General features: G+C 37.2%; 1 protein-coding gene across 1 annotated transcript; it reads left to right on the top strand.

Annotated features, from left to right (window-relative positions):
• The first annotated feature begins 240 nt into the window (after positions 1-240).
• Positions 241-24,413, top strand: LOC134750497 (trichohyalin-like). The gene is made up of 9 exons (XM_063685682.1): positions 241-297; positions 1,093-1,187; positions 2,034-2,219; positions 2,492-2,642; positions 3,267-3,450; positions 4,129-4,307; positions 5,978-6,154; positions 23,024-23,167; positions 24,293-24,413. Exons 1-9 carry the CDS (start codon positions 241-243, stop codon positions 24,368-24,370), a joined length of 1,251 nt encoding a protein of 416 aa, XP_063541752.1. The 3' UTR covers positions 24,371-24,413.
• The last annotated feature ends 636 nt before the right edge of the window (positions 24,414-25,049 follow it).

Below are 25,049 nucleotides of genomic sequence, written 5' to 3' on the forward strand. Positions count from 1 at the left end.
GCAAATCGGTTAAAAATGCGTTTTACTCAGACCGTTTCGCGCAGATAGATAAAATTTGGATCAGTTATAGCAACTACTACCACTAACACTGAAAAATCGAAACTTATGTTTTTACCAATTAGGTGCAATTAGCTCTAAAAAACAATATTCCCCAGCCAACGGCCGCCAAGCAACAGTTGGATCGATGACAGTTCCTAATTCTCAGTACTCGGGTGATCGCTCTGTCGCCAGTTAGCAATTATGGCTGACATCACCAAGCAATCGGTCTATTTCGGACATCCTTTACGGTTTTGGAAGGTACGTGATTGATTATTTAGCTTGTACAATACCCCTACTTAATAATGTTTTAGCCTGCAAGTTTGTAATTCGAAAAATAATGAGAAATGAGCATGGAGATGGCACTTCGGCGACGTACGTAGTACGTACATGTACTTACAGGAAAAGTGCACATGTGACCTAGGACATGTGTGCTTATATAATACTAGCTTTTGCCCGCGACTTCACAGTTCACAGCAGTTAGAGTAAGTATAGCGCCTGGATAAAATCTAATGGCAATAATTTTGAGCATAATATGCTTAATTGCTTACACCAATTAACAGGCAATTCATTAATTTTCTCATTTCCATCCCCCTTTACACCCTCTTTAGGGATGACTTCCGACACCGGGACTCAAACTATCTCTATGCCAAATTTCAACTAAATCGGTTCAGCGGTTTAAGCGTTTAGAGGTAACAGACAGACAGACACACTTTCTCAGTTATGCAAGTATGGATATGGATATGGATTGGATCATGGATTCATACGTAGCTTGTCAAAGAATGCGGCTTCAGATGTTTTTAATGCAAACCATGGCATTTGTGACATTTGTCACTTATTTCAAAGACCTTAATAGGCTCACTGAGCCGAATCAAATTGTATTATTTAAGAAAGAGTCAGAGCCTTATCCTAGACTTGTTTTCTACTTATCCTAGAATGTTACCTATCAGCTCCAAACGGACAGCATTAACCTTACCTATTTTGTTTGATAAAACAATTTAAAACTATTATAAATATCACGAATTGAAGTAACTTTACCTAATCACATTTTTATAGCAAAGGCGAAGGCTTGAAGCCGAGCCCACAATCAACGTGGAAGACATAAAGACACTGGGTGACATCGTCGACTATGATAAAGTTCATTTGCAGAAGTAAGTTCCAATTTGTTTTGCCCGACCTCAACAAAGCAGTTTGTGTATTTACAGGGATACTGACCGGACCAAGACCGGACACATTCACATTATTCTTGTTAGGTACTTATAGCACCATAGCGCTCTATTTACGTTAGCTGTCAAATTTACAGCCACAACATTTTACGCTACTCAACGTATCTTAATACCCACCTATAGGTACTCAGTATTAGTAGCACAGTCTATAAAACAATATAGTCATTCGACGAAGCCGTCTAGACAGGGCAATCGTGCGGGATGCGAGGGTAGAGGGGTGGGTCGCCCGCACCCGAGCTGCATACATTGTCATTGCTGCTAGTAGCTCGGTACTACTTACAGGGCTAGCGTATCTTATTTGAAATGTTTAGTATATTTGTGTTGGTATGTAAAAGTCTGTGACAACACTTCTTTGTTTTTATGTGGTGTCAGCATTTACACGAACATTAAAGCCGTCGGTCCACTGTAATTTTTTGTTTTTACACTGTGATATAGTAGTTCTAGTTTTCACTCACGATGCGTCTTACGTAAGCGAACAACTCGCAAACGCGAAGCGAAGCGGCGCGGCGGGGGCCCACGGCGTTCGCGTTCGCAACGAGATCGCCCACGTAGGGTACTTCTATGGGTATCAAAGGATTTATTCACCCCGGGCCACCGCTTCGCTTCGCGTTCGCGTGTTGTTCGCCTACGTAGTACGTTACGTCAGCTAATATTCCGTTGTGCCTTGCCTATTCTCTACTAACTTCTACTGTTTTCCAGAGCGATAATAAACAGGACAAGCGAAAAAGTTCAAGCTCTATTAGACACAGAAGATATTAACCTCTGACATAGACAACACAAACTCAAGCATCTTCTAGACGAAGAAGAAGAAACACTAAGAAGAGAACTTGAGGCGAAACAATCGCTTCAAGAGTGTGGGTATTGTAAGGAGAGGCTAAGTAAACTAAAGAACTATGGGGAAGAGATTGAAAGAGAGAAAATTAGAGAATGCTTGAAGGCTTTGGAGAGGGAGAAAATGTGAGTAGATTTGTGACTACGGGTAGGTAATAATACCTTAGCGTTGCGTAAATAGATCTCGCATTTTAAGAAGAGGCTAATGGAACGAAAGATAGGTAAACGAAAAGAATTACATACTAAGGAGGAACACATTCTGTTGAACTTCACGGCAGAATAGCCGAAAGCGTTCCGATTGACCCAGACATCTTAATTTTTAGGGTTGTCTGACCCCTAAAATTTAACCAAGTTAATTAGGTTCGTAATCTTCCTATACCTACTACCTACTGTTGCAGTGCAAAAGGAATGCAGAGCACGAAGGCCGACGAATACCGCCTTAGAGCTTTACAAAAGACGCAGATGGAGGAGAAACTACACATGGAGATAGAACAAGCTAACATTGACAGAATGTGGCATCAAATGTTATTAGATGACGTCAGAAGAAAGGTATTTTAACCTACTAATATGACTAGTGGCTCTGTGTGCTGTAGACCTTGCGATAAGCTTAAAAAATGTAAAAAAATTAAATACCTACGTACTTCTTTGTGACTATTACAGCGCAGAATCGTGTCGGCGTTTACTGGCGCTTAAGTCTTAAAATGTCAATTTCCGCCATTTTGAACTTTTTCCAAAAGACAAAACGATAGAAATTTTTTATCTTTCGTTTCATGGTCTCAAAATTTCACGAGTATCGGTTGAGAAATGCGACCTGCAGAGGAGAACTTCCGGACATACGAAAGCATTTTTGCCTAAGCTTAAACTAACGCTCGGTCAAAGTAAAAATTTTAAAAGCGCCTTTTTATATTTATTTATTCATTGTTTAAATGTTTATTGTTCTTATACCAAAAAGAGAGGACTTTATGTCATAGGGCACTCTCTAGCAGCTGCTTTCCTCCAGGATCGTCCAACATCCGATCGCATCGGACAATGTGACGGACACTCAGTTCCTAACTTCAGGCTGGACTTACACAATTTGAATTCGCAACGGAATTCATCATCTGAATTCATAATCTGGATTCCGGTGCTTTGCCTCGCACATGTTTAAAAAAATGCCAAGTATTATTTCTTTAGGAACAGTATGAAAAGTACCAAGAAAACAGAAGGCAACAAGAGATGCGCGAACGCCGGCTAGCCTACGACGAGCAGATCGCCAGCGCCAGCAGAAAGAGACGGGAGATGCTGAGCGAGGAGAGGGAGCGAGAGAATAGAAGGCTCGAACGAATGAGGAAGAAGATGGAACAGGACCATTACGAAGGTAAATTCACTTTACGAATATTACTCCAAGGCGGTTTTCACATTGTGCATAATTAGATGCAGATACCTACGCCTGTCTCTATATACATATTACATAGTGCTAGCTGTCTCGATCACATACCGGATCGTATGGCTGTGGCTTCGGATTTGCACGACCAGCGTGTTAGTCGCCTAATGTGCCAACATTCGAACGATGTGCAACATTGCGGCAACAAAATTGCAGGCGGTGAATATATATTTAAACATAGATATCTGAAGGGGCAGGGGCCCACTAATTACCAGTCCGCCGGACAATATCGGCCTGTCACTGTCAGTTGTTCGGAACTGTCCAATTTTTGCTCTAACTGACAGGCTGATATCTACCGGCGGACTGATAATCAGTGGGCTTGGGCCCCTTGAGGGTCTACCGCGAAACTCGAAATTTCGTTATCTGCGTCTCTCTCGCTCGAATAAGCAAAAGTGACAAGGGACAGACAACGAAATTTCGCTTTTCGATTTTTGCGATGGGGGGGCTTAAAACGCCTCTCCTGGTATTGGGACCATTGGCACCATCTCTCCGTTTAATAGAGACAATACGATGAGTATTTGTAATAGACTTAAATTCTCAAAGAGAAAGAATGCCTCTAAAATAACCTTAAATCCACCTCAATTTCCTTTTAAAACTTCAAACGCGTTTCAGCTTTAAAACGCAAGAAAGAACAACAGATGAAAAATAGAATTAACTTCATAGAGGGCCATGAAATGAAGTTACAAGGGCTCGCTTCAGAAAAGTCGCGGGCGAGGCAAATGGACGATAATACCATAAGGAGGGCTCTCCAGGAAATCGAGCGGGATACTCAGAGAAAGAGGGATCAGATGGTATTATATCACGTTTCATTATAAAGTTTTTTCAGGGTTCTTACCTAATAAATTTATCTTAAGGCGCGAGGAGCAGGGTGAAGTGACAGGTACCTAAATAAGAAGCGGCAAGTATACATCGTACTTATTTATAGGTACAAATACCTACGTATAAAGCTCGCTCCAGACTACGGGCGCGAAGCCGCGAACGCGGGTGAGGAGTCGATTTCGCTTAATAGCGAACTAGACTCCACACTCGCGTTCACGGCTTCGCGCCGCGATTTTCGCACGAGTGTGGAGGGGCTTTAAAGCTTAGTGCTTTTCGATCAGCGACCACATACGATCGTAGCATGCGTAGTTGTATACTCTGAGTACTCTGACAAGCCAGCTTTGTAAGTAGATAAGGCGGAAATTTTGAAAGAAGTAGGCGTGAAACATCGATTTCTCATATATATACACATTTTGACTTTCGCGCCTTTAAGGATTTGCCACACTAGATGCGTTCTGCGGTCAGCGGTCAGGTCAAACCCGCATTATGTGCACAAACTACTAAGAAGATACTACATTATGTGTAAACAACATCGACAGCAACCTTTGAAGTTGAAGTTTGACCTGACCGCCGCCCGCAGAACGCATCCAGTGTGGCAAATCCTTTATCTACTAACAAAATTGGCTTGCCAGAGTACCTATAGTTCAAGTCAAGCAAATCTTGTCGGTAGAAAAAGTCGCGAAATTCAAATTTACTATGGGATCGATATCCCTTCGCGCCTACATTTGTAAAATATGCCGCGTTTTTCTACTGACAAGATCTGCTTGACCAACTTTATATGGAAATATGGGAGTAGGTATTAGGTAAGTATAGTTGGTCAAGCAAATCTTGTCAGTAGAAAAAGGCGGCAAATTTTAAAAAATGTTGGCGCGAAAGGTTATCGTCCCATACAAAATTTGAATTACGCGCCTTTTTCTACTGACAAGATTTGCTTGACCAACTATACTTTTAATTCGTTTATAAATTGTTTTTCAAACTGCTTGGCGCTATTGAGTATGATTTATAGTTTGTCAAAGGACTGTCTCATTTCAAACATAGGCAGAGAGAATCATACTATCTTTGTCTTACACTAGTACTAGCACCCGAAAGAAAAGGATGAATAAAGTTTTTTTTTTTGTTCCTATTTACTGACAATTTGGTTTGACCAACTATAACTCCTCCAGTCCTTAGGCTAGGCGCGCACGAGCAACTATTGCTACTTTATCTCTCACATCTAGGCTATAGGTGGTATGAAAGTGCGGCACAGACAAAAAAAGTTGCGGAGACAAAAGTTGCTCGTGCGTGCCTAGCCTTAGGCCTCATTCACGAGCGCTTTTTCAACGCGCGTTAAAAAAGCATTTGAATGACACAAATGGAAACATGTGTATTTATTCACACGATGGCGGTAGCGCTTTTTATCAAGCGTTGTTGGATTTTCAACTTTAAGCCTTGGTCTTTAAATCGAATTTAGCGTGCGGGCAGATTCAAGCGCTTTTTAAACGCGCGTTGAAAAAGCGCTCGTGTGTAGGGTCACTTACTGCGATATCGGGTCACAAAACACAATCAGTTCATTTAAAAATTTAAAACTTCATGTCATTATATGGCTGTGGCTGGCAAATGAAGACCCCTGGGAGTGTTAACTCAGTCTTCACTTTATTTTTAGACGCAACTACAGATAGAAAAGCAACAGTTCATAGCCAACCACAACCGCGAGAGGACGATGGCGCAGGCGTTAGAGCAGGACAGGGATAACGTCGTTGACCAGTGGATGAGAGAGAAAGAGAATAACACAGATGAGGGAAGTAAACAAGCGGAAGAAGAAAAACGGGCTCAGAAACAGGTACCTAGAAAAAGGGCGGGAAACTTCGGGCGCGGCGGACGCGGTTTTTGTAATTAAACTTTTGAGATTGTATTTCAAAAGGGTTGGAGTCTGTATTTAGTGTATATATTTGTAGATTTAGTTTTAGTTTTTAATATTATTTAGTAGTTAGGTGTATATATTGATCGGTAAGTGCTAGTTATATGTAAATTTTTATGGGGGATGGTCAGCCCCCTGACCCTGGGGGAACGATTCCCTCAGGGTCAAAAACATCAATGGATATTCTCATTTCTGCGATAGAATCTTCGATGGATACTGATGCGTCAGTATCAAATTCTGCGGACGTAACTTTAAAAAGAAAAATTCTTTCACGAATGTGTACCAACTGTAATAAAAGAAAACGCAAATCTGGGTTAAGCAAGAATAAAAATACCGATTGTGTTTGCGTTGCTGAAGCAAAATTAAAAGAGAATTCCATTCAACCACAGCTAACAGAAAAACCAAATCCCATTGTAAACTCGAATTATGAAAATACAATTACTCATAATATCTCGACCCCACCTACTTATGTGCCCGTTGGTCGTGACCGCTACCAACAGTCTGACATTGCACCTTTTGTTGTACATGTTCAAAGAGAAGCCAGCAGTGATGGCACAACTCTCCATCCCATAACGTTTGGTCGTTTTATGCGACAAAATAACATCCAAGGTGTTGTGAACGGCAGTCTAAAGAGAATAGGCAGAAATAGAGTCAGCATTGCATTTGCTACATTCACTGATGCTAACAATTTTTTAAGTAATGACAGCTTAGGAAAAAACAAATACAATGCTTTCATCCCAACATTCAATGTCACACGCATGGGAGTGATTAAAGGTGTACCACTTGACTTGACTGATGATGAAGTACAGACTTCTATTAACTTGCCAATTGGCTGTGGGCCAATTAAAAAAATAAGAAGAATTAAAAGGAAAATTGTTGTCAATAACACTAATCAATTTGTGAATACTGGTACTGTTATACTAACTTTTGATGGGCAAGTATTACCAACCCGGGTGTACATGTGCTACATGGCCTTGCCAGTAGAACTATATATATATCCAACGGTTCAGTGTTTCCTATGTTGCCGTTATGGACATGTAAAAAATCAGTGCCGCTCAACACCAAGGTGTTTCAAGTGTGGACAAGGTCACTCTGGTGAATCTTGTGATGTAGAGGAGGATGACTATCAGTGTTGCTTGTGTAAAGGTTCACATCAAGCCACTAGCAAAAAATGTTTAGAATTTAACCGACAAAGAGCTATTAAAGAAACTATGAGCAGAAGTTGCATCTCTTACATGGAAGCTTCCAAAATTCACCCGCCTGTGTCTAGGGTCTCATATGCGGAGGCCTTGCTTGCAACACCATTGTCATCTTCCTCACAAACACAGCATGATTCACAAAGTAATCAGGATATAATACCAGTGTTGAAAAACCAATCTTATAAAAAAACTGTTTTCCTTAAACCTAGGGCTCCTGTAAAGTTAGGCAAAGGGTATGATAGGAATGCTCATTCAGAAATAGTAAGACAACCAGTTATTCATAGGGAAAAACCTGTTTTTAATAGTAACCAAGAAGAAACACCTAGTATTGATGCTATAGTAAAAGCTCTTATGAATTTAATGTCCCAATCTAACGCAGTATCACCGTCCAACGTTGCAGCAGTTATTAATGCTTTATACCAACTAAATAACAACAATAATGGATCAGAGAGCCTTAGTGGTTCAGTGGAACGTTCGCAGTCTAATCAATAGAAAACAAGATTTAATACATATTATTAATAAACATGATCCCTTTTTAATCTGTCTTCAAGAGACATGGTTGAGAAGGGATTCAGTGTTTAAAATACCAGGATATGTCTGTCTGAGAGAAGACAGACCTGATGGGTATGGTGGAGTGGCCATACTTGTCAAAAACTCATTAACATATGATTTTATCACTCTACCTGTACATAGTGACGAATTATCTGTTATAGCAGTGGTTGTAAATAGTATTTGTTTTGTATCATTATATTATAATAAACCTAATAATAATATTTTTAAAGAAATTGAACGACTTTTTAAGGTCCTGCCTAAACCATTTGTATGCTTAGGGGATTTTAATGCTCACCATGAGTTCTGGGGCTCTGCTCAAACTTTATATTATGGAGAAAAGTTGTTGGAACTAATTAGCTCACGTAATTTATGCATATTAAATACTGGATCTCCAACTAGACTTGCTCGAAATCCAAGTGCAATAGACCTGTCCATTTGTACTCCAGATCTTGCTTCATCTCTATCTTGGTCAACTGCAGTTTCCACTTATGGTAGCGACCATTTTCCTATTCTCATTGCCTTTCCTTTGTTTAAGAAACCTCAAAGGCATGTCAGAATGCCCCGTATAAAACACAAGCTGATTGATGATAGATGGCATCAGTACAGAGAGGCTGTAGAACAAAAAATCAATAATTTGCCAGAAATAAGTCATTTGAATATATTAGACAGTTCACAAGCATTTGCCACAGCTTTGCTTGACGCTGCAAATGAAACCTTTCCTTTGAAAAGTAGTAGTCCAGAATTCATTCCATCTCCACCTTGGTGGGATTCAGATTGCACTCTTGCAGTTAAACAAAGAAAGGAGGCAGAGAAAAGGTATTGTCAAGAAATGACTGATAATAACTTTGATAACTACTTAGAAGTTGCTAAATCCACTAAAGAATTACTTAGAAAAAAAAAGTTTGAAGGGTGGTGTGGTGTTTAGATTTACATCCGTTAATCTAACCACTCTTGGATTAATTATATTATAAATAAAACAATTTATTATCCACACAGTGCGCTCGAAACACCGCTCCGCCATGACAGTCTGACTAGTGTTGCCAACGCATCTGATTGATTTATTTATTTATGAACACCACATCTCTTCCCTTTTAACAAATTTGAAATTGTAGAACAATTCATAAAATGAACCATTTACTAAATAACAAAAAGTAAACTCGCACTACACACATTTCTAATCAGCATCTTAGCTTTAACCAAATGAGTGGTAACAATTAAAATAATGCATTTAGAAACAATGACAAAACTAATAAATCACCACACACTTTTTATTAACTCGGTGTTCACCTATGAATGACAACACCTAATGATAATATCAAGAAGTCGAACTCCAGTTACCAATAATATTACAGCTTTCCACATAGTCTTAGAAACCTTATTTCTTGTAAATACCCTTTAGTGTACAATCATTATGTTTACAATATGATCACGACTATATATTACCTAGCCAGCTTTGGATGCTTAATATGTTAACAACAATGAGTGATGTTAGACTAGAAATATGTACCACTGGTTAGTAGCACAACATATATATATTCTTACTTGAGTCTAGATTAGTCCTTAATGTAGGTAGTTAAAGTAGACCATATACTGATACATCAATGACATGTAACATTCACTGTAGCAATACTGATACATCTATGACCTGTACATCCAGTATAATAATGATTGTTCCATAAATATCTTGTTCGCAGTGTATCCTCTTTTGTAGAGATACCTATGACATTTATAATCTATTACCTCTCCTTTCTTTTAAATGAAATTTTAAGTACTTTTGTTAAAATCTGCATCTATTCATTTCAGTGTATACTTGCAATTATATCATACATAATAAAATCTGTTAGTTTGTCAAGGACTGTCACATTTCAAACATAGACAGAGAATCATACTATCCTTGTCTTACACTAGCACCAGCACACAAAAGAAAAGGATGAGTATTGTTCCTATTTATTGCCAATTTGGTTTGACCAACTATAGATAAATCTATTAACCCTCTATAGATAAATACATGAAGCATATATATGTTTAATAAACTTTCATACTTACAATATTTTTTGTAGTTGAAACTACCTATATGAGCCAATGTGCACATTTTCAACATTCTACACCATAATTTTAATCAGTAATCAGTCATTAATTTCTTTCATTGGTACATATGATGGTACATAATAAATAATAGTTATGACCCTGTAAGGGCACTGAAAATTAAAATCCTTGGTAACTAAAAGTTTTAGTTTATGCTATATATATTAGTATAGTTACCCTTTTGCTACCGCTATTAAGTATTAAGACAGATTATCTTTATTTATAACATGTCAGTATCAATTAATTACAATAATTAGTGACAAACATCTAAACATGTTTCACATAGATTTGAATCCCCATATCACGCACATTTTGTCTACAAGTAAGTAAATATAAGGATACATACGCCACGCAGGTGGCGCTGTAATCGTTACAATGCACTTAATTGTCATAAACAATCAAGATATTTGAAATCGCTTCACATTTTACTATTTTTATTCTGTGTTGGTACTGTTGGTATCTAAATACTTACATAAAATACATAATACATATGTATTTCAAAACAACAGAAACCAAATTATGGCGACAAAACGTCGTGGCTAACTTGCGTTATTTGCTTGATGGAGGATTCAGTGCAATATTTGTAACCACCAGATAAACTCCACCGACCTTCGCCAGGAATTTGCACTCCAAATGGACTGTTTAGCACGTAGTCAGTTTTCAGCCGCATTGGTTGGTTGTGAACTTCCTGTAAGAGAAATCCAGACGATTCATCTGTCACCACGCTATGGGTGTGTTTTATACCCATTTGGGAAGGTACATAAGTGGTATATAAACAATTCAAGCAGTTGTTTGTGTTGTGAGCCGTTAATCAAGTTGATTGACATGTAATAATTTGATGTTGTCTTTCTTGCGTAAATACATAATGGACTTGTGGTATGGACTAGTATAAGCAGTATACAGTAGTATTTAGGTATTTATTTGTTCTGTTACAGGTATACATTTCAGGCCATTAATAAGGCATAAGCGTCAACAATTTAACGCAAAAATGAACCCTATAACTTGAAATAAAGTTCAAAATCAGGTGGAAAATATATACCCTCTGCCTTAAAAACGTAATACTCCATTGCTATTTATAATGTACACATTTCATGAAATATTGAGTTTTAATGTCATAGGATACCTTGTTCCTGAAAATACTTGCTGAAAATTTCAAGGAAGCAATCTACCATAAATTTGTTTAAAAAACATCATAGGTAACATTGACACTAATAAGTACATTATTCTAATCCCTCCTATAAGGTGATTGTATATCCTTGGACCTAATGTATTTATTATTTAACCTTTTTGACGCCATGTCAAACACAAAAGCTGTCACTCGAACGTCACGTCACCGAAGTGTCAAAACTGAAATTGAACTTGATGCACATGCACGCTCTGTTGCGCTGTGGTCTGTGATGGATGAATCCGTCTTTGCGCATTGTACCTGCGGTGCCGATATATCGGTCATTGGCGTCCAAAAGGTTAATACAGAGTAAGAGACATTGCCAGCTTGCCTAACAAATGCAGGCCGCACAATGCACAAGAATAAGATATGGTTTAAGACTGGAAGGTTTTAAGATATGGATACCAATATGTGCCCGTCGAATTTAATTTCAATTTCGATGAGGTGGTCTAAATCACTGCCACTCAAGAGTTGACAATTTCGACATGATCACTAGTAAGGTTAAATCAAAACTCCATTAAGATTTTCTTTTTTACTTGCACTTACCCTATTCCACTGACATTTAGAAATATATATGGCTCGTAACATACCACAGGTGCTGACATCATTATACCTCACGCAGCTAAGTCAGTCTCCATTCCTGGTCACTGATATTTTCTCTGACAATGTTGAACAACACCCACAGACGTTGCAAACAACAATTTTACTGAAGTTGCTGTTCTCAATGTGTTAATTAGGACATATTGTGACATATCAATATAACTTAACATTTGCATTAACACCCAGTATAATTATTTTGCTCTGTAGTTTTGTAAAATCTGGTGATGCCCAAGAAACCTGAAAACTCATATTAATTGTTAGTACACATTCCTAGAGTAAATCTACTCCGGGACATTGTTGTATTCTCTACTAAGGCCTTGTCTGTCAGACCTCTCTTTCAGTTTTTCTTTTATTTTATTTTTTATTTTTTCTAACATGTATATGTTAACATTGTTAACACTAAAACGGCTTCCCCTTCCAGGGATAAGCTCCTGCAATGTGAATCATTTTATAACAGGTGTCTTAAACAACTTCTTTAGTGCCTCCATTGTAGAATTTGATAAGAACTAATAAAGTTAATATAAGATATATAATCTAAGTCAACTTGTTGACATTTGTTGTTGCTCATAACTTGTCTACCATAAGACAAAATTTAATTGAATAGGCTAGATGACAAATGTTGATTTCAATGATATCACTTGTTCCGGTATATCTTGAGAATCAAATGTTTGTATGAGACTCATCCTGTTAAAACTTAAAACAATCCACAAGTCAGAAATGTTGGTCACGGTCTGACAAAATTTCTCAATACAGGAACTACTTATATGCGAGATCCAATTCCAGTAAAAGCCATCTTGATGTACAGGAAACAAGAAAATTGCTATTTAAATATTTACAGTTTGTATAACAAATAACTATATACATCTACTTTTCAATAAAATGCAGGGAATCATTTGAACAGATACTGCTAAAATTTGGGTTTATTGAATGGACAAGTCATGAACTTTTGAGAGCTTATTTTGTTTCAGATGTCTTGTATGTATATTACTGATTACAATATTAATTCTTATAAATCTCATTTTAAAATTTAAAATGCAATGTACTATTATGCAGCATAGCACTAGAAAGAGAGAAATGGAAAGAGTTGGGGGAGGCCTTTGCCAACAAAAGGCATACAGACAACCCTATTATAATAAATAATTAAGATGTAATATACAAAGATAACAAGTGAAACTATGTAATTGTCTGAAACAAAAGGCTATTTTTATTTTATTATTATGCAGCATACAATAAGGAATCGAACACACAATCTCTTCTTTTCATTTTGAAATTTGAAAACAAAATAACCTTGTGTAAGTGTGATACTTTGGAGTTCTTGTATTTCCATACATTATTAGATAATCCAAATCATTGTGATAAATTGCTCATTTATCTACTTCACTAGACAGTGTATTATTGATTCAACATAATGTCATCTTGCCAATTTATCTTGTAATAAAACATTTAGATTAGACTCCATTTGCAATCCACAGACGCCTCCGGGTTACACCCATTAAGGCATTAGAAAAAGCACAGTAGTAATTGTGATCTGTCAAAATGAAGATACAAAATACGAGTCCTTTTGTAATTCTGAGCAACTAGGGGATAATTTATTTGTTTATTATGTCTTTATATGTGGAAATACCACCAAGCATTTACTTTTCCTTTAGATTACCCTGTACATGCAGGTCATATTCCAGTTTTCATAATTTTTTATTAGATAAGTACTCATGGTACATAGATTTTATGAATAACTAACAAGTACAATAAAATTCATTTTCATCAATTTATCGCTTTATTCGTTCCCATCCATTTTGTGGGGTGTATGATGTATTATTTGACAACTCGGACGTACGAGTTTACATCATTTTCGGCCGCAGCCAGTAGTCATTTGACATTTTAGCGATTTCTTCCCATCATTTTATGGGGTTTATGGCTTTACTAGGACTTTACAACTCGGCCGTACGAGTAACCTACACCATACATCCGGCATCAGCCTACACCAACTTGTTGGTATTTTCGTTATTTGGGTTTATGGCTTTACTAGGACTTTACAACTCGGCCGTACGAGTAACCTACACCATACATACGGCATCAGCCTAAACCAACTTGTTGGTATTTTCGTTATTTACGACATGAATATACATTCATTTACTGCAATCGTTTGTCTATCACAAGACAAGATTGAATTGAATTGTACTTATTTAGTTAGAATTTCGATACCATTTATTGCCGCTGCAATTGTTGGTAAACATGGCGCCTTATTTATTTCTGCACGCTTATTTGTCACATTTCGTGTTTACTTACAGTTTTCTGATTTACCTCGTCGCCACTTGTGGTGTTTAGATTTACATCCGTTAATCTAACCACTCTTGGATTAATTATATTATAAATAAAACAATTTATTATCCACACAGTGCGCTCGAAACACCGCTCCGCCATGACAGTCTGACTAGTGTTGCCAACGCATCTGATTGATTTATTTATTTATGAACACCACAGGTGGCATAGGTTTTGTAAATCATTAAGTCCTAATGTTTCACCATCTATAGTTTGGCAAAACATTAGACGGTTTAGATCGGCATTTAAAGACACACAGAGTAAAATACCTCCACTTTTAGCAGAACAAGTCATGGATCGTTTGGGTCCACCTTACGTCCCAGAGCATCCTATGATTCTCAGACCACTCATGTTATCTAATAATAATGCTGAAGATGTTTTAAATTCCCCCTTTTCACTTTTTGAACTAAAAGGAGTACTTTCGTCAACTAAAGACTCTGCACCCGGTGAAGACGGGATTCCTTACTCTTTCTTGTCAAAACTTGACGATAACAGTCTTTGTTACTTCCTTTCATTGATTAACAATGTTATGATAACAGGCTCTGTTCCTAAAGAATGGAGGACTCAAACATTAATTTTAATACAGAAGCCGAATAAACCCAATTCAGATCCCACATCGTATAGACCGATAGCTTTATCAACTGTACTGTCTAAAATTGCCGAACACTTAGTAAAAATCCGATTGGAATGGTTTATAGAACATAATAAACTGTTATCTTGTAATCAATTTGGTTTTAGGAAAGGTAAATGTACTCTTGAGAGTTTAAGCATTTTTGACAGGATTAAACGAACTTACCTGAAGTGAAGTTCAATCCTTATTATATGAAGTATTTAGTCCTAGATAATTTAACAGTGTAGTTCTCCCTTTTCCGCTGCATCATACGCAAGTTTAGAGATACCATTAAAAAAAGTAAAAACGTCATCTCCTGGCAACACTCACTTCGTTTAGAGCGTTAATACAATAAATGGGAAGTAAATCATGACATGATTTACTAGAGGAGGGTGGGAACCTCCCTTATCTAGGACTAAATACTTCATATAATAAGGATTGAACTTCACTTCAGGTAAGTTCGTTTAATCCTGTCATTATATTCGTATTTAGTCCTAGATAATTTAACAGTGTAGATGTTTAGAGGCAAAATTAAAAAATTATTTGCATAAAGGAAATCAAAACTATATTCTTCAAAAACATAACATCATAACTCTTCTAAGACTTCTGTTTAAGTCATGGTCTCATATAAAAAATTAACATGTTAAACAAAACAAAGATACCGAAACATAAGAAACACGGTTTTTATATAGCCTATACAGACTATAAGTCGATATATTAATATTAATTAACATAACAAGGTGGGTCTCACCATAACATAAGTATTATAAATCTTATTAATATTATAATCTAATCAGACTTCTACAAGATTACAAAAAACTAAGACCTAAACTAACTATTCTGTCTAGCCTCAGAATCACAGACTGCTCGTGCAAATGCACTTTGTTCATCATTTATCAGGGGCCTGTTATAATATCTAGCGAAAGTAAGAGATCTGCTAGACCATCCAACGGCCTTCAAAATACTGTCTATGGGAAGTCCTGATCTATATGCTCTTGAAGAAGCGGCGTGGCGTGTTGAATGAGATGAAAATACAGATACATTGATACCACTCTCTTTCATAACTGACTTGATCCACCTGCTAATAGTTTGTGTGGAAGCTACTTTATAAGGCCTTTTAAATGTAAGAAAAAAATGAGAATCATTTCCCCTATGTTCTCGTGTCACTTCTAAGTAATGTAAGAGAGTCTTAACAGGACAAATTTCTAAGTCATTATTTAAAGACGGTAAGGATAATTTTGACATAAATCTATTAGGAGCTGAAGTTTTTTGTAAATCTGTAAGAGTGATTTCTACACCAGAATCATTTATTTTTATATTGTTAGTTTTGATTAAAAATAAAGTTTGCACACGTTGCCCAGTGGTGAGCGCTAGGAGCATGACAGTCTTCAAAGTAATTTGTCTTAAATCTAAATTTTCTAAGGGATACCAGCATCTTATATAAGAAAGTACTATAGCTGGGTCCCAAGTACTAGAGTATTTGGGTATACTTGGTCGTAATTTAAAAACTCCTTTAAACCAGCGTTTTATCCTATCATCTGTGCCTACGTGACTACCTATGACTAAAGACAATGCTGACCTATGGCAATTTAACGTTTGATATGAAGCACCTTTATCAAAAATAATTGTTAAATAATCTAATATCTTTGGTATTGAGGCACTTAAAACATCATCCTTAGAGGTGATACAAAAATGCCACCACTGACGCAGGCAAGAGTCATACTGTTTAATACTATTTTTAGATAAAGAGGCAATCATTATCTCAATTGCCTTGTTAGGTAACATTCTTCTCTTCATTGCCTCCCTGACAATATGCAAGCCCCCAGGGTAAGGTGCTGGTGTAAGGGGTGTGTTGATCTGGAAGGAGATGTTAACAGTTTTTTATCTGGACCAAATGTAATAATTTCAGATATTGCTAGTGACCTAAGTAAGGGGTACCAGGATTGTGTAGGCCACATAGGGAACACCACTATACCTGTGGCCTTGTCAGTAACTATTTTTCGTAACACCTTTAATAACAAAGAGAAGGGAGGAAATGCATAAAAGTAATCGGACCATTTTACAGTAAAGGCGTCAATATTCCATGCAAAGGGGTCACGGTGCCAAGATACATACTTAGTACATTTATTGTTGAAACGTGAAGCAAACAGGTCAATTACTGGGACACCCAGAGAATCAGTTATACTGCGAAACACTGATGGTGATAACTCCCATTCTATGTCCTCATTAGGTGAACAACGAGATTGATAATCTGCCTCAAAGTTGTCCTTTGATTTTATGTAGGATGCATATATCCATAAGTCCCTTGCCTCACACCACTGCCATATCTGTTTCGCCAGGTTATTTAATTGAGGAAACTGTACTGAACCCATTCTATTTATATATGAAATTGCAGTGGTGTTGTCGATTCTCAATAAGATTTCGCAGTTTCTGGAGTTGTTAGCGAAGCATCTCAATGCAAAAAATGCTGCTAACAACTCCAGATAGTTGATATGATTCTCTTTTTCCTCCACAGACCAAGCCCCCTTTGCACTTTTCCCATTACAAACAGAACCCCATCCAGATAATGAGGCATCACTATAAATCTCCAATAAAAAATTGTATTGCTTAATAACACAGCATCTATGCATTATGTTTTGTCTCCACCACCTCAGATCCTGTTTTGCTTCCTCACTTACAGCCATATTACCATCATAGTTTCCTCCCGAACGTTCCAAAGCAATAAATTTATCCCTCTCTAGGTTTTTTGTATACATAAAACCATAGGAGATAGCCATGCATACAGAGACTAAATTGCCTAACATCTTTGCAAATTCCCTAATTGTGCACTGATGTATTATTAGAAATTTGTTTGTAATGGATAATATTTTTCCACGTTTTTTATCCGTGGGACTTAGAGTCAAGTTAAGTGAATTTACTTTAAAACCTAAAAACTCTATGATATTGGAAGGAACGAGGTTACTCTTTTCTTCATTGATTACAAACCCTAGACAAACTAAAATATTTTTTATATCATGAACATTATTATGACACTCATCATATGAGGATCCAAAACATATAATGTCATCTAAATATATCACTACTCTTATGCTTTTCTCTCTTAAATATCCTATAATTGGTTTTAAAAGTTTGGTGAAAACATATGGGGCCGAACTTAACCCAAAAGCTAAACAGTTGTATTCATATAATGTGTCATTAAATTTAAATCTTAAAAATCTCTTGTGGTCAGAGTCAATGGGGCACATATAGTAAGCATGTTTAAGGTCAATTGTGCACATAAAATCACCCTTTGTTAATAACTTGCATACCGTTCTAATGTCTTCTAACTTAAAATGATGATCACCTACAAACCTATTTAGCTTTTTTAAATTTAATATGAATCTATGTGAGCCATCTTTTTTAGGAATGGTGAAAATACTGGATAAAAATTGTATAGGCTCATTTTCACACACTGATATTGCCCCAAGATTTAACAGTTCCTCAATTTCCTTCAAAATAATTTGTTTATCAGCCGAATTAAAATTATTATTCTGAGGCAAATTATTTTGAAAAGGTTGACTTATAAAGGGGATTTTATATCCTCTTATCCAGCTCAAAATGACAGGATCTTGGGTTATATTACACCAACATTTATAGAAATAAAAAAGTCTGCCTGCGAAAGGTACCTTTAAGGATATTTGGCACGGCCTCTCGCTGATGGTCCCATTGGTCTGATGTCCAGGGGCTTGAAGGGCTGGCGAGGAGCATTGTATCGATGAGCCCCTCGATATGACCCTCTCATTGGGTGGACTTGATAGGTTGGGTGCAGACGCCGAGGGGTCTGATGAAAGTTTTTTGGAGTGTGCGGGTTCTTTGCAGTATGGGTTGGCTTGGGCTTTATTATATTCGCAGCCCGCTTCATAGCAGAGTAAGACTTTACTGAGATGTCCAGACTTGAGTACAGGAACTCTCCTCTCTTATTATCTTTCAGGGATTCTACTAAGTTCTTATCCAAAAATGGATTAACCAACCTTCTTCTTATTTCAGTATATTGACAATGTAAGTGGCACAGAATGCGTGAGATATCAGTCAGCTTCTTAATAACATTGTATTTGTTAAAATCTTGCTTTGACATTGTGTTAACAACGGAACAAATACTTCCAATAGCCGAGCCCAATTCCTGTTGTCTTTCTTCCAACAGCTTATCCCGTACTCTTGACGGGTTATTCATAACTCCAATGAGCTCTGTATTAAGTTTAGGGGCATCCAGGAGCTTGCAATTGCTTGGAATTAGCAGGGTTTCCAGAAGCTTCTCCTTATTTTGTTTGGATATTCCCTCTAGCAGGATTTTGTTAACCGTATTAAAGATCTCCTTGTGAATCTCATCTCCATATTGTCTGACTCCTCCTGCAGACTCCCCTAATGCCGACAAAAACTCACTGTCAAGTTCCGAGTTCAGATCCTGGGCCTCGCCCATATCAGTGTCAGGCTCTTGGGCCTCGCCGAACTCTAAGTCGGCCTCCTGGATTTCGTTTATATTTTCATCTTGGGCCACGCCCAAGTCTACATTGTTTTCATTATGATCCAGCTCCTCTTGCTGGTCCATTACCTCGGGGTCTAGCTCCTGGTGTTGAGCTAAAAAATATAACATTTCTATAGTATTTTTAACTTTATCCCACGGATAAAGGCAGTCCCGTCACACGGGAGTGCAAATATTCACCTCTTAAAAATCTTTATCGCACCGATAAAGCACATGGCGTCACACGACATGCGAATAAGTGAGGTTATGAAAATTCTTTGATTATTTGTAATATATATATATATATTTACGTACAAATATCCCCACGGGACCATTGTACATTATTTAAATTGTTGTAATAAACCCTAAATCACTAGAATTCATAAAGGCTGACTGATTTAGCCATAAGTACTTACCATTAGTCTCGCGACTCTCGCGGTATTTCGCGAGCCTCTTTTCCAATCTATCAATCTTATGTTGAATATCTTCATTTTTTCTTTTAGGCATGGTTTTTCTTATCAGAACAAACAGGATAAACCAAAAATATTAGTATTTTAAATTGAAATCGTAGAATTGTATCACGACGCGTTGAGCGCAAAAGGAAAAGTGAGTGTTGCCAGGAGATGACGTTTTTACTTTTTTTAATGGTATCTCTAAACTTGCGTATGATGCAGCGGAAAAGGGAGAACTACACTGTTAAATTATCTAGGACTAAATACGAATATAATACCACAGATATCCGAATAAGTTTCTCTAGAAATGACTTCTTAGTTGCTGCTTTTCTAGATATAAATGCTGCGTACGACAACGTCAACATTTCAATCTTAAAAAATAAATTAATTCAACTAGATGTTCCTAACTTTTTGATTAATTTTATAATAAATATGTTGCATGAAAGGTACATAAAGTATCCACTAGACCAGTCTGGAAATGAAGTCATTCAAAGAACAGTTTGGAAGGGCCTGCCACAAGGATCTGTCTTGAGTCCTTTACTATATAACATTTATACTTATGATTTGGAACTTTCTGTTAAAGGGCAGGTAAATGTTCTTCAATATGCCGATGATTTGCTCTTATATGTTTCTGGGCGATCTTTAGAAAACATTAGTAATGTATTATCATCATCTTTGAGTGCCTTAAATAATTGGTTGAATAATAATGGATTAGATCTTTCGCCGTCTAAAAGTTCGGTTGTAGTTTTTTCACGAAAGCAAAATATTCCACCTGTTAACATAAATTATAATGGTAGTCCATTAGTAATTAAAGATAATGTAAAATTTTTGGGAGTTATATTGGACCGTAAACTTACTGGACTTCCTCATTTTGAAAATATTGAATTAAGATGTGAACGGAATCTGAACATTTTAAGATGTCTGACAGGAGTCTGGTGGGGGGCTCACCCTTTTACTATGAGATTGCTATACAACGCTTTGATTAGAAGTGTTTTAGATTATGGTACTTTCCTCTTACACCCTGGAAATGTTAAAGCGATCAAAAAAATTGATTCTATTCAGTCCAAGGCTTTAAGATTGGTTACAGGTGCAATGAAATCAAGTCCAATAAGTTGCTTACAAGTAGAATGCTGTGATCCACCCCTTGCGTTTAGAAGACAGTTTCTCTGTGATAAATTCTTTTTCCGTACCCTGCAACTAGATTCTCATCCACTGATTTCAAAAGTAAAGCAATTGGCTGAACTGGTCGGATCCTGTAATTATTGGGCTCATAAGGATTCCCCTTGTCTTGTTAAAAGTTATAAAAAATATCAAAGTTTAGAAGCACCCACTTACAGAAGTGCGATTCTTCCTTTATATCAACACGACTACAACAGTCTCATTACAGAGCCAGATATTAAATTTAACATAGGGTTATCTAAAAACGATATTAATCCAAAATTGGAATTTATTAACCTTCTTAATATTGAATGGGCTAATTGGCACTGTTTATACACAGATGCCTCCAAACATGGCGATAGGAGTTGCGTTGGTGTTGGTATTTTCCATTCACAATACAAAGGATTACAACTTATCAAACTGCCACCTGAAACTTCCGTCTACACTGGTGAATGTTATGGTTTACTTAAAGCTATAGAATATATACTTATGTTGAAGATACCCAAAACCATAGTTTTTTCAGACTCTCGCAGTGCTTTAGAAGCCATAACGAGGTTCCCATTTAAGTCTCATAAACAGTCTCCAGTTATCTTTAATATTAGGAATCTTTTGTATAAATGTTCACAGAAGAGTTGTGCTGTCGTGCTGGCTTGGGTACCAAGCCACGTGGGCATTCCTGGGAATGAAAGAGCTGACCAATTGGCGAATGAGGCTATTCACGTGGGAGACATTGTGCCATACCAGAATTATTGTCTTGACTTAATAAATTTGTCAAAAGTTTATTTGTATGAGGATTGGAATGGGATTTGGAATAAGGAAACCTCAAAAGGTGAACATTATAGGCGTATTCAGCCGTCAATTCCAAGGAAACCATGGTTTAGCAAAATATCTTTTTCGAAAACTGTAACTTCTATTTTGTGTAGAATGCGCCTGGGGCATGTTTGTTCCCCGGAGCATTTACACGTAATAAATAAAAAGCCGGATCCTCATTGTTCTTGTGGAGACTATGGGGATCTGAACCATATTTTCTTTGCATGCCCTCTTTATGATCGGTCTGATTTCCTTTCCAGCCTTGAATCATTACGCATCCCATTTCCTACATCCATAATTTGCTTGTTATTTAGTAACTCCTATGATATTTATAAAATTATATCAGTATTTTTAGAAAAGAATGATATAAAAATATAGTATAGAATATAATTATATATATTACACTAAATCCAATCCTTTCCTTTCCAAATTTTCGTCTTATCCGTATTTCCTAATTCCTAGTTTCCCTAACTTTTAATTCCTCCACAACCTGACATTGGCTAACCTAACAAAAGCCATAACAAGAAGAAAAAAAAAAAAAAAAAACAGGTACCTAAACACTATCCTATGTCAAGAGACCCATGTAGATAAAGTCTGACAAGCCATTTCCGTCAGTAGAAAAAAGCGGCAAATTTAAAAAAGGTAGGCGCGAAGGCTAATCGTCCCAGAGAAAATTTGAATTTTGCACCTTGTTCTACTGACAAAGGTGTGTGACCGGCTATAGATACTTACCAATCTTACCATAATTTGAACCAAAGACCTATGTAACTCCGTATAAGATGAATACAGTCTAAGGAAAAAAAACGTGCCTCGGAAATCAAGAAAATTTAATTCTCGCACAGATGGCGCTACCGCCTATTCTCGTTTAGATGGTGTTGGGTGCATTCCACGAGACATTCTTTTCGATTTCGATTTCGCAGATCTGCGAAGCTCGCTCCACACTCGCGTTCGCGCCGCGATTCGCGCACGAGTGTGGAAGGAGCTTTAAATAGGTGCAACGAATTTCATCAACCAATCAAATGCAATTTAAAATCGCATGTGATTTGTTGCAAGGTGAGTGGAGCCATGTGGACGTAGTTCCAAAGTTATACTCGTATCGTATAGGTACCTCTCGTTCTTAAAGTTGCCCAACTAGCTGCGATTAATCACAAAGCCACACAGATTTGATAGTACGAGTTAGTAGATCGGCCAAACGAACGGCTTGCCCTGCCGCGAAAAACGAATTTCGAAATGTCTTTATCTACTTCTCTATCGCTCGAATCAATAGAGAGGCAGGTAACGTTTTTCGATTTTTCTCACACTCACAGGATACTAACTTACTTCAACCTGTTTATATTTCCTAGAAACTTGCTGAAGAATACAGGGCACACATAGCAGAGAGGAATCACGAGTTGCAAAGAGAACGACAAGAGAGGGACATCAAAATGCAAGCCGTGAGGAACGAGGCAGTGAGAGATCTACAGAAGAAATTGGATAGTGCCAAGCAGGTAATGTATATTCTGGCAAGCCAGCTTTGACAGTAGAAAAAGGCGGCAAATTAGAAAAATGTAGGCTCCAAGGATCGATCTAACATACAATTTTTAAATTTCGAATCTTTTATTTTCTACTGACTATGGATGGTATAGAAAGGATGGCAATCTCTTATGGCAGAATTGTTTCAAAAGTGACCAGCTTTCAGCTGTAAATAAAAGTTCCTAATCTCACCGGTGGCGCTAGGTAGGCTCTGAGACCAAAGAGTATTGTAATATATAGGAGACTCTATGACATGAACCATAGAGGTATAATAATGTAGAGATGAAATGGGGGAGGGGTAACAAATAACCCGACCAAATTACGTAGGTTGTTTTTGCTAAAACCTTTTTGGTATAAAACGTGTTTTTAATTTTGTCTCATTGCGTATGTTCTGTCACTCACGGTCGCACATCTATATAAAATACTAGGTGTATGGTCTAGGTACTTCGGTGTATGGTGGCGCCGTCTATTTACTGTTTTTTGATGGACACTTTTCATATATAGAGATTTTCCTCCTTTTACTTCTACACTCCATACTACTGACAAACTTGGCTTGCTTGAGGAAATATGGAAAACTCGAAGTTCAAACCTTCAAACTTGTGTGACCTTTCGATATACCGGCCTAGCCGGGCTAGCACATGATTGGCGCGACAATATCTCGCCCGCGAGATAGACTACCTGTCCCTCTTTTCAGTTAGAAAAAGACAGGTGGTCTCTACCTCGCGGGTAGGTGCTCTAAACTATAGTAGTAGTAATCACTTTATTATACACAACACATCGTTTACAAAAATAAACACTTAAGGGAACCTTACTTATACATATGTGACGTTATCAACCAAAAGGTACCACATTGTCGCTTGTTGATAAGGTTGATATCTAATTGAAGCTATAAGGAAATAGCGCCTTACTGACAAACGACATTAAGTACCCTTTTGGTTGAAAATAGCACATATATACTTAAGGAAACCGTATAGGATAAACCCATTCGCATAATGGCTCGACGAAACACTACTAGAAGTATTCTATCCAAGCGTGTTCAAATTCTGAATTTCTGTTTGCTATACTCAGGACTCTAATTTTATTTTATTTCTCATTTACAGGAGCTGAAACGGCAGCTAGAATATCGACAGAACCTAGCCACACAAATAAGAGATACACAGAAAGTTAAGGCAGGTTGACATTGTTTTATTTAACAGTTGATTAGGTACTTACTTGCCACAAAGTAGGTAACCACTTATTTTTCGATACTAATTGCAGTTAACAGAGTCAATCCAAGAAACAAGAAAGCTACAACCTTTTACTAAGAAGGCAGCTATGTTCAAGCAGGCGATGGAGCGCGTAGACACAGACCCAAAGAGAACGAGGTGATACTTCCCACAAAGCCACAACCAACGAGGTAGTACGAGAATCCCACAAATAGATTTTCTTTTTTAAATTTTGCTTTGTCTTGCAGCACGAATCCTGTTCACCCATTCAGAAGAATTATGGAATCTGAAAAAATCAAGACCCTACCTTCAATATAAAATAAATTAAATAGAATATCTAAGAAGGAAAAAGATAAATGTAGGCGCGAAGAGTTTTGAATTTCGCGCCTTAATGTTTCGAAGCGAGATTGAAGAGATAAGTAAACTTTCGGTTTCCAGTCAATTGCTCAATGTATGCTCAATGTGTATGTACGCACCTTTATGTGTTTATTTAAAAAAAATACATGGTACTTATTATGGTAATTAAATAATGTAGAAAAATAAAGTTTGGTTTTATTACTTCGTCGTGCTTATGCTGTGCTTATGCTAGTCAAAGGACTGTCTCATTTCAAACATAGACAGAGAGAATCATACTATCTTTGTCTTACACTAG

The sequence above is a fragment of the Cydia strobilella genome, chromosome 2 (assembly GCF_947568885.1).
Source record: "Cydia strobilella chromosome 2, ilCydStro3.1, whole genome shotgun sequence".
In the NCBI taxonomy this organism is placed as follows: domain Eukaryota; kingdom Metazoa; phylum Arthropoda; class Insecta; order Lepidoptera; family Tortricidae; genus Cydia; species Cydia strobilella.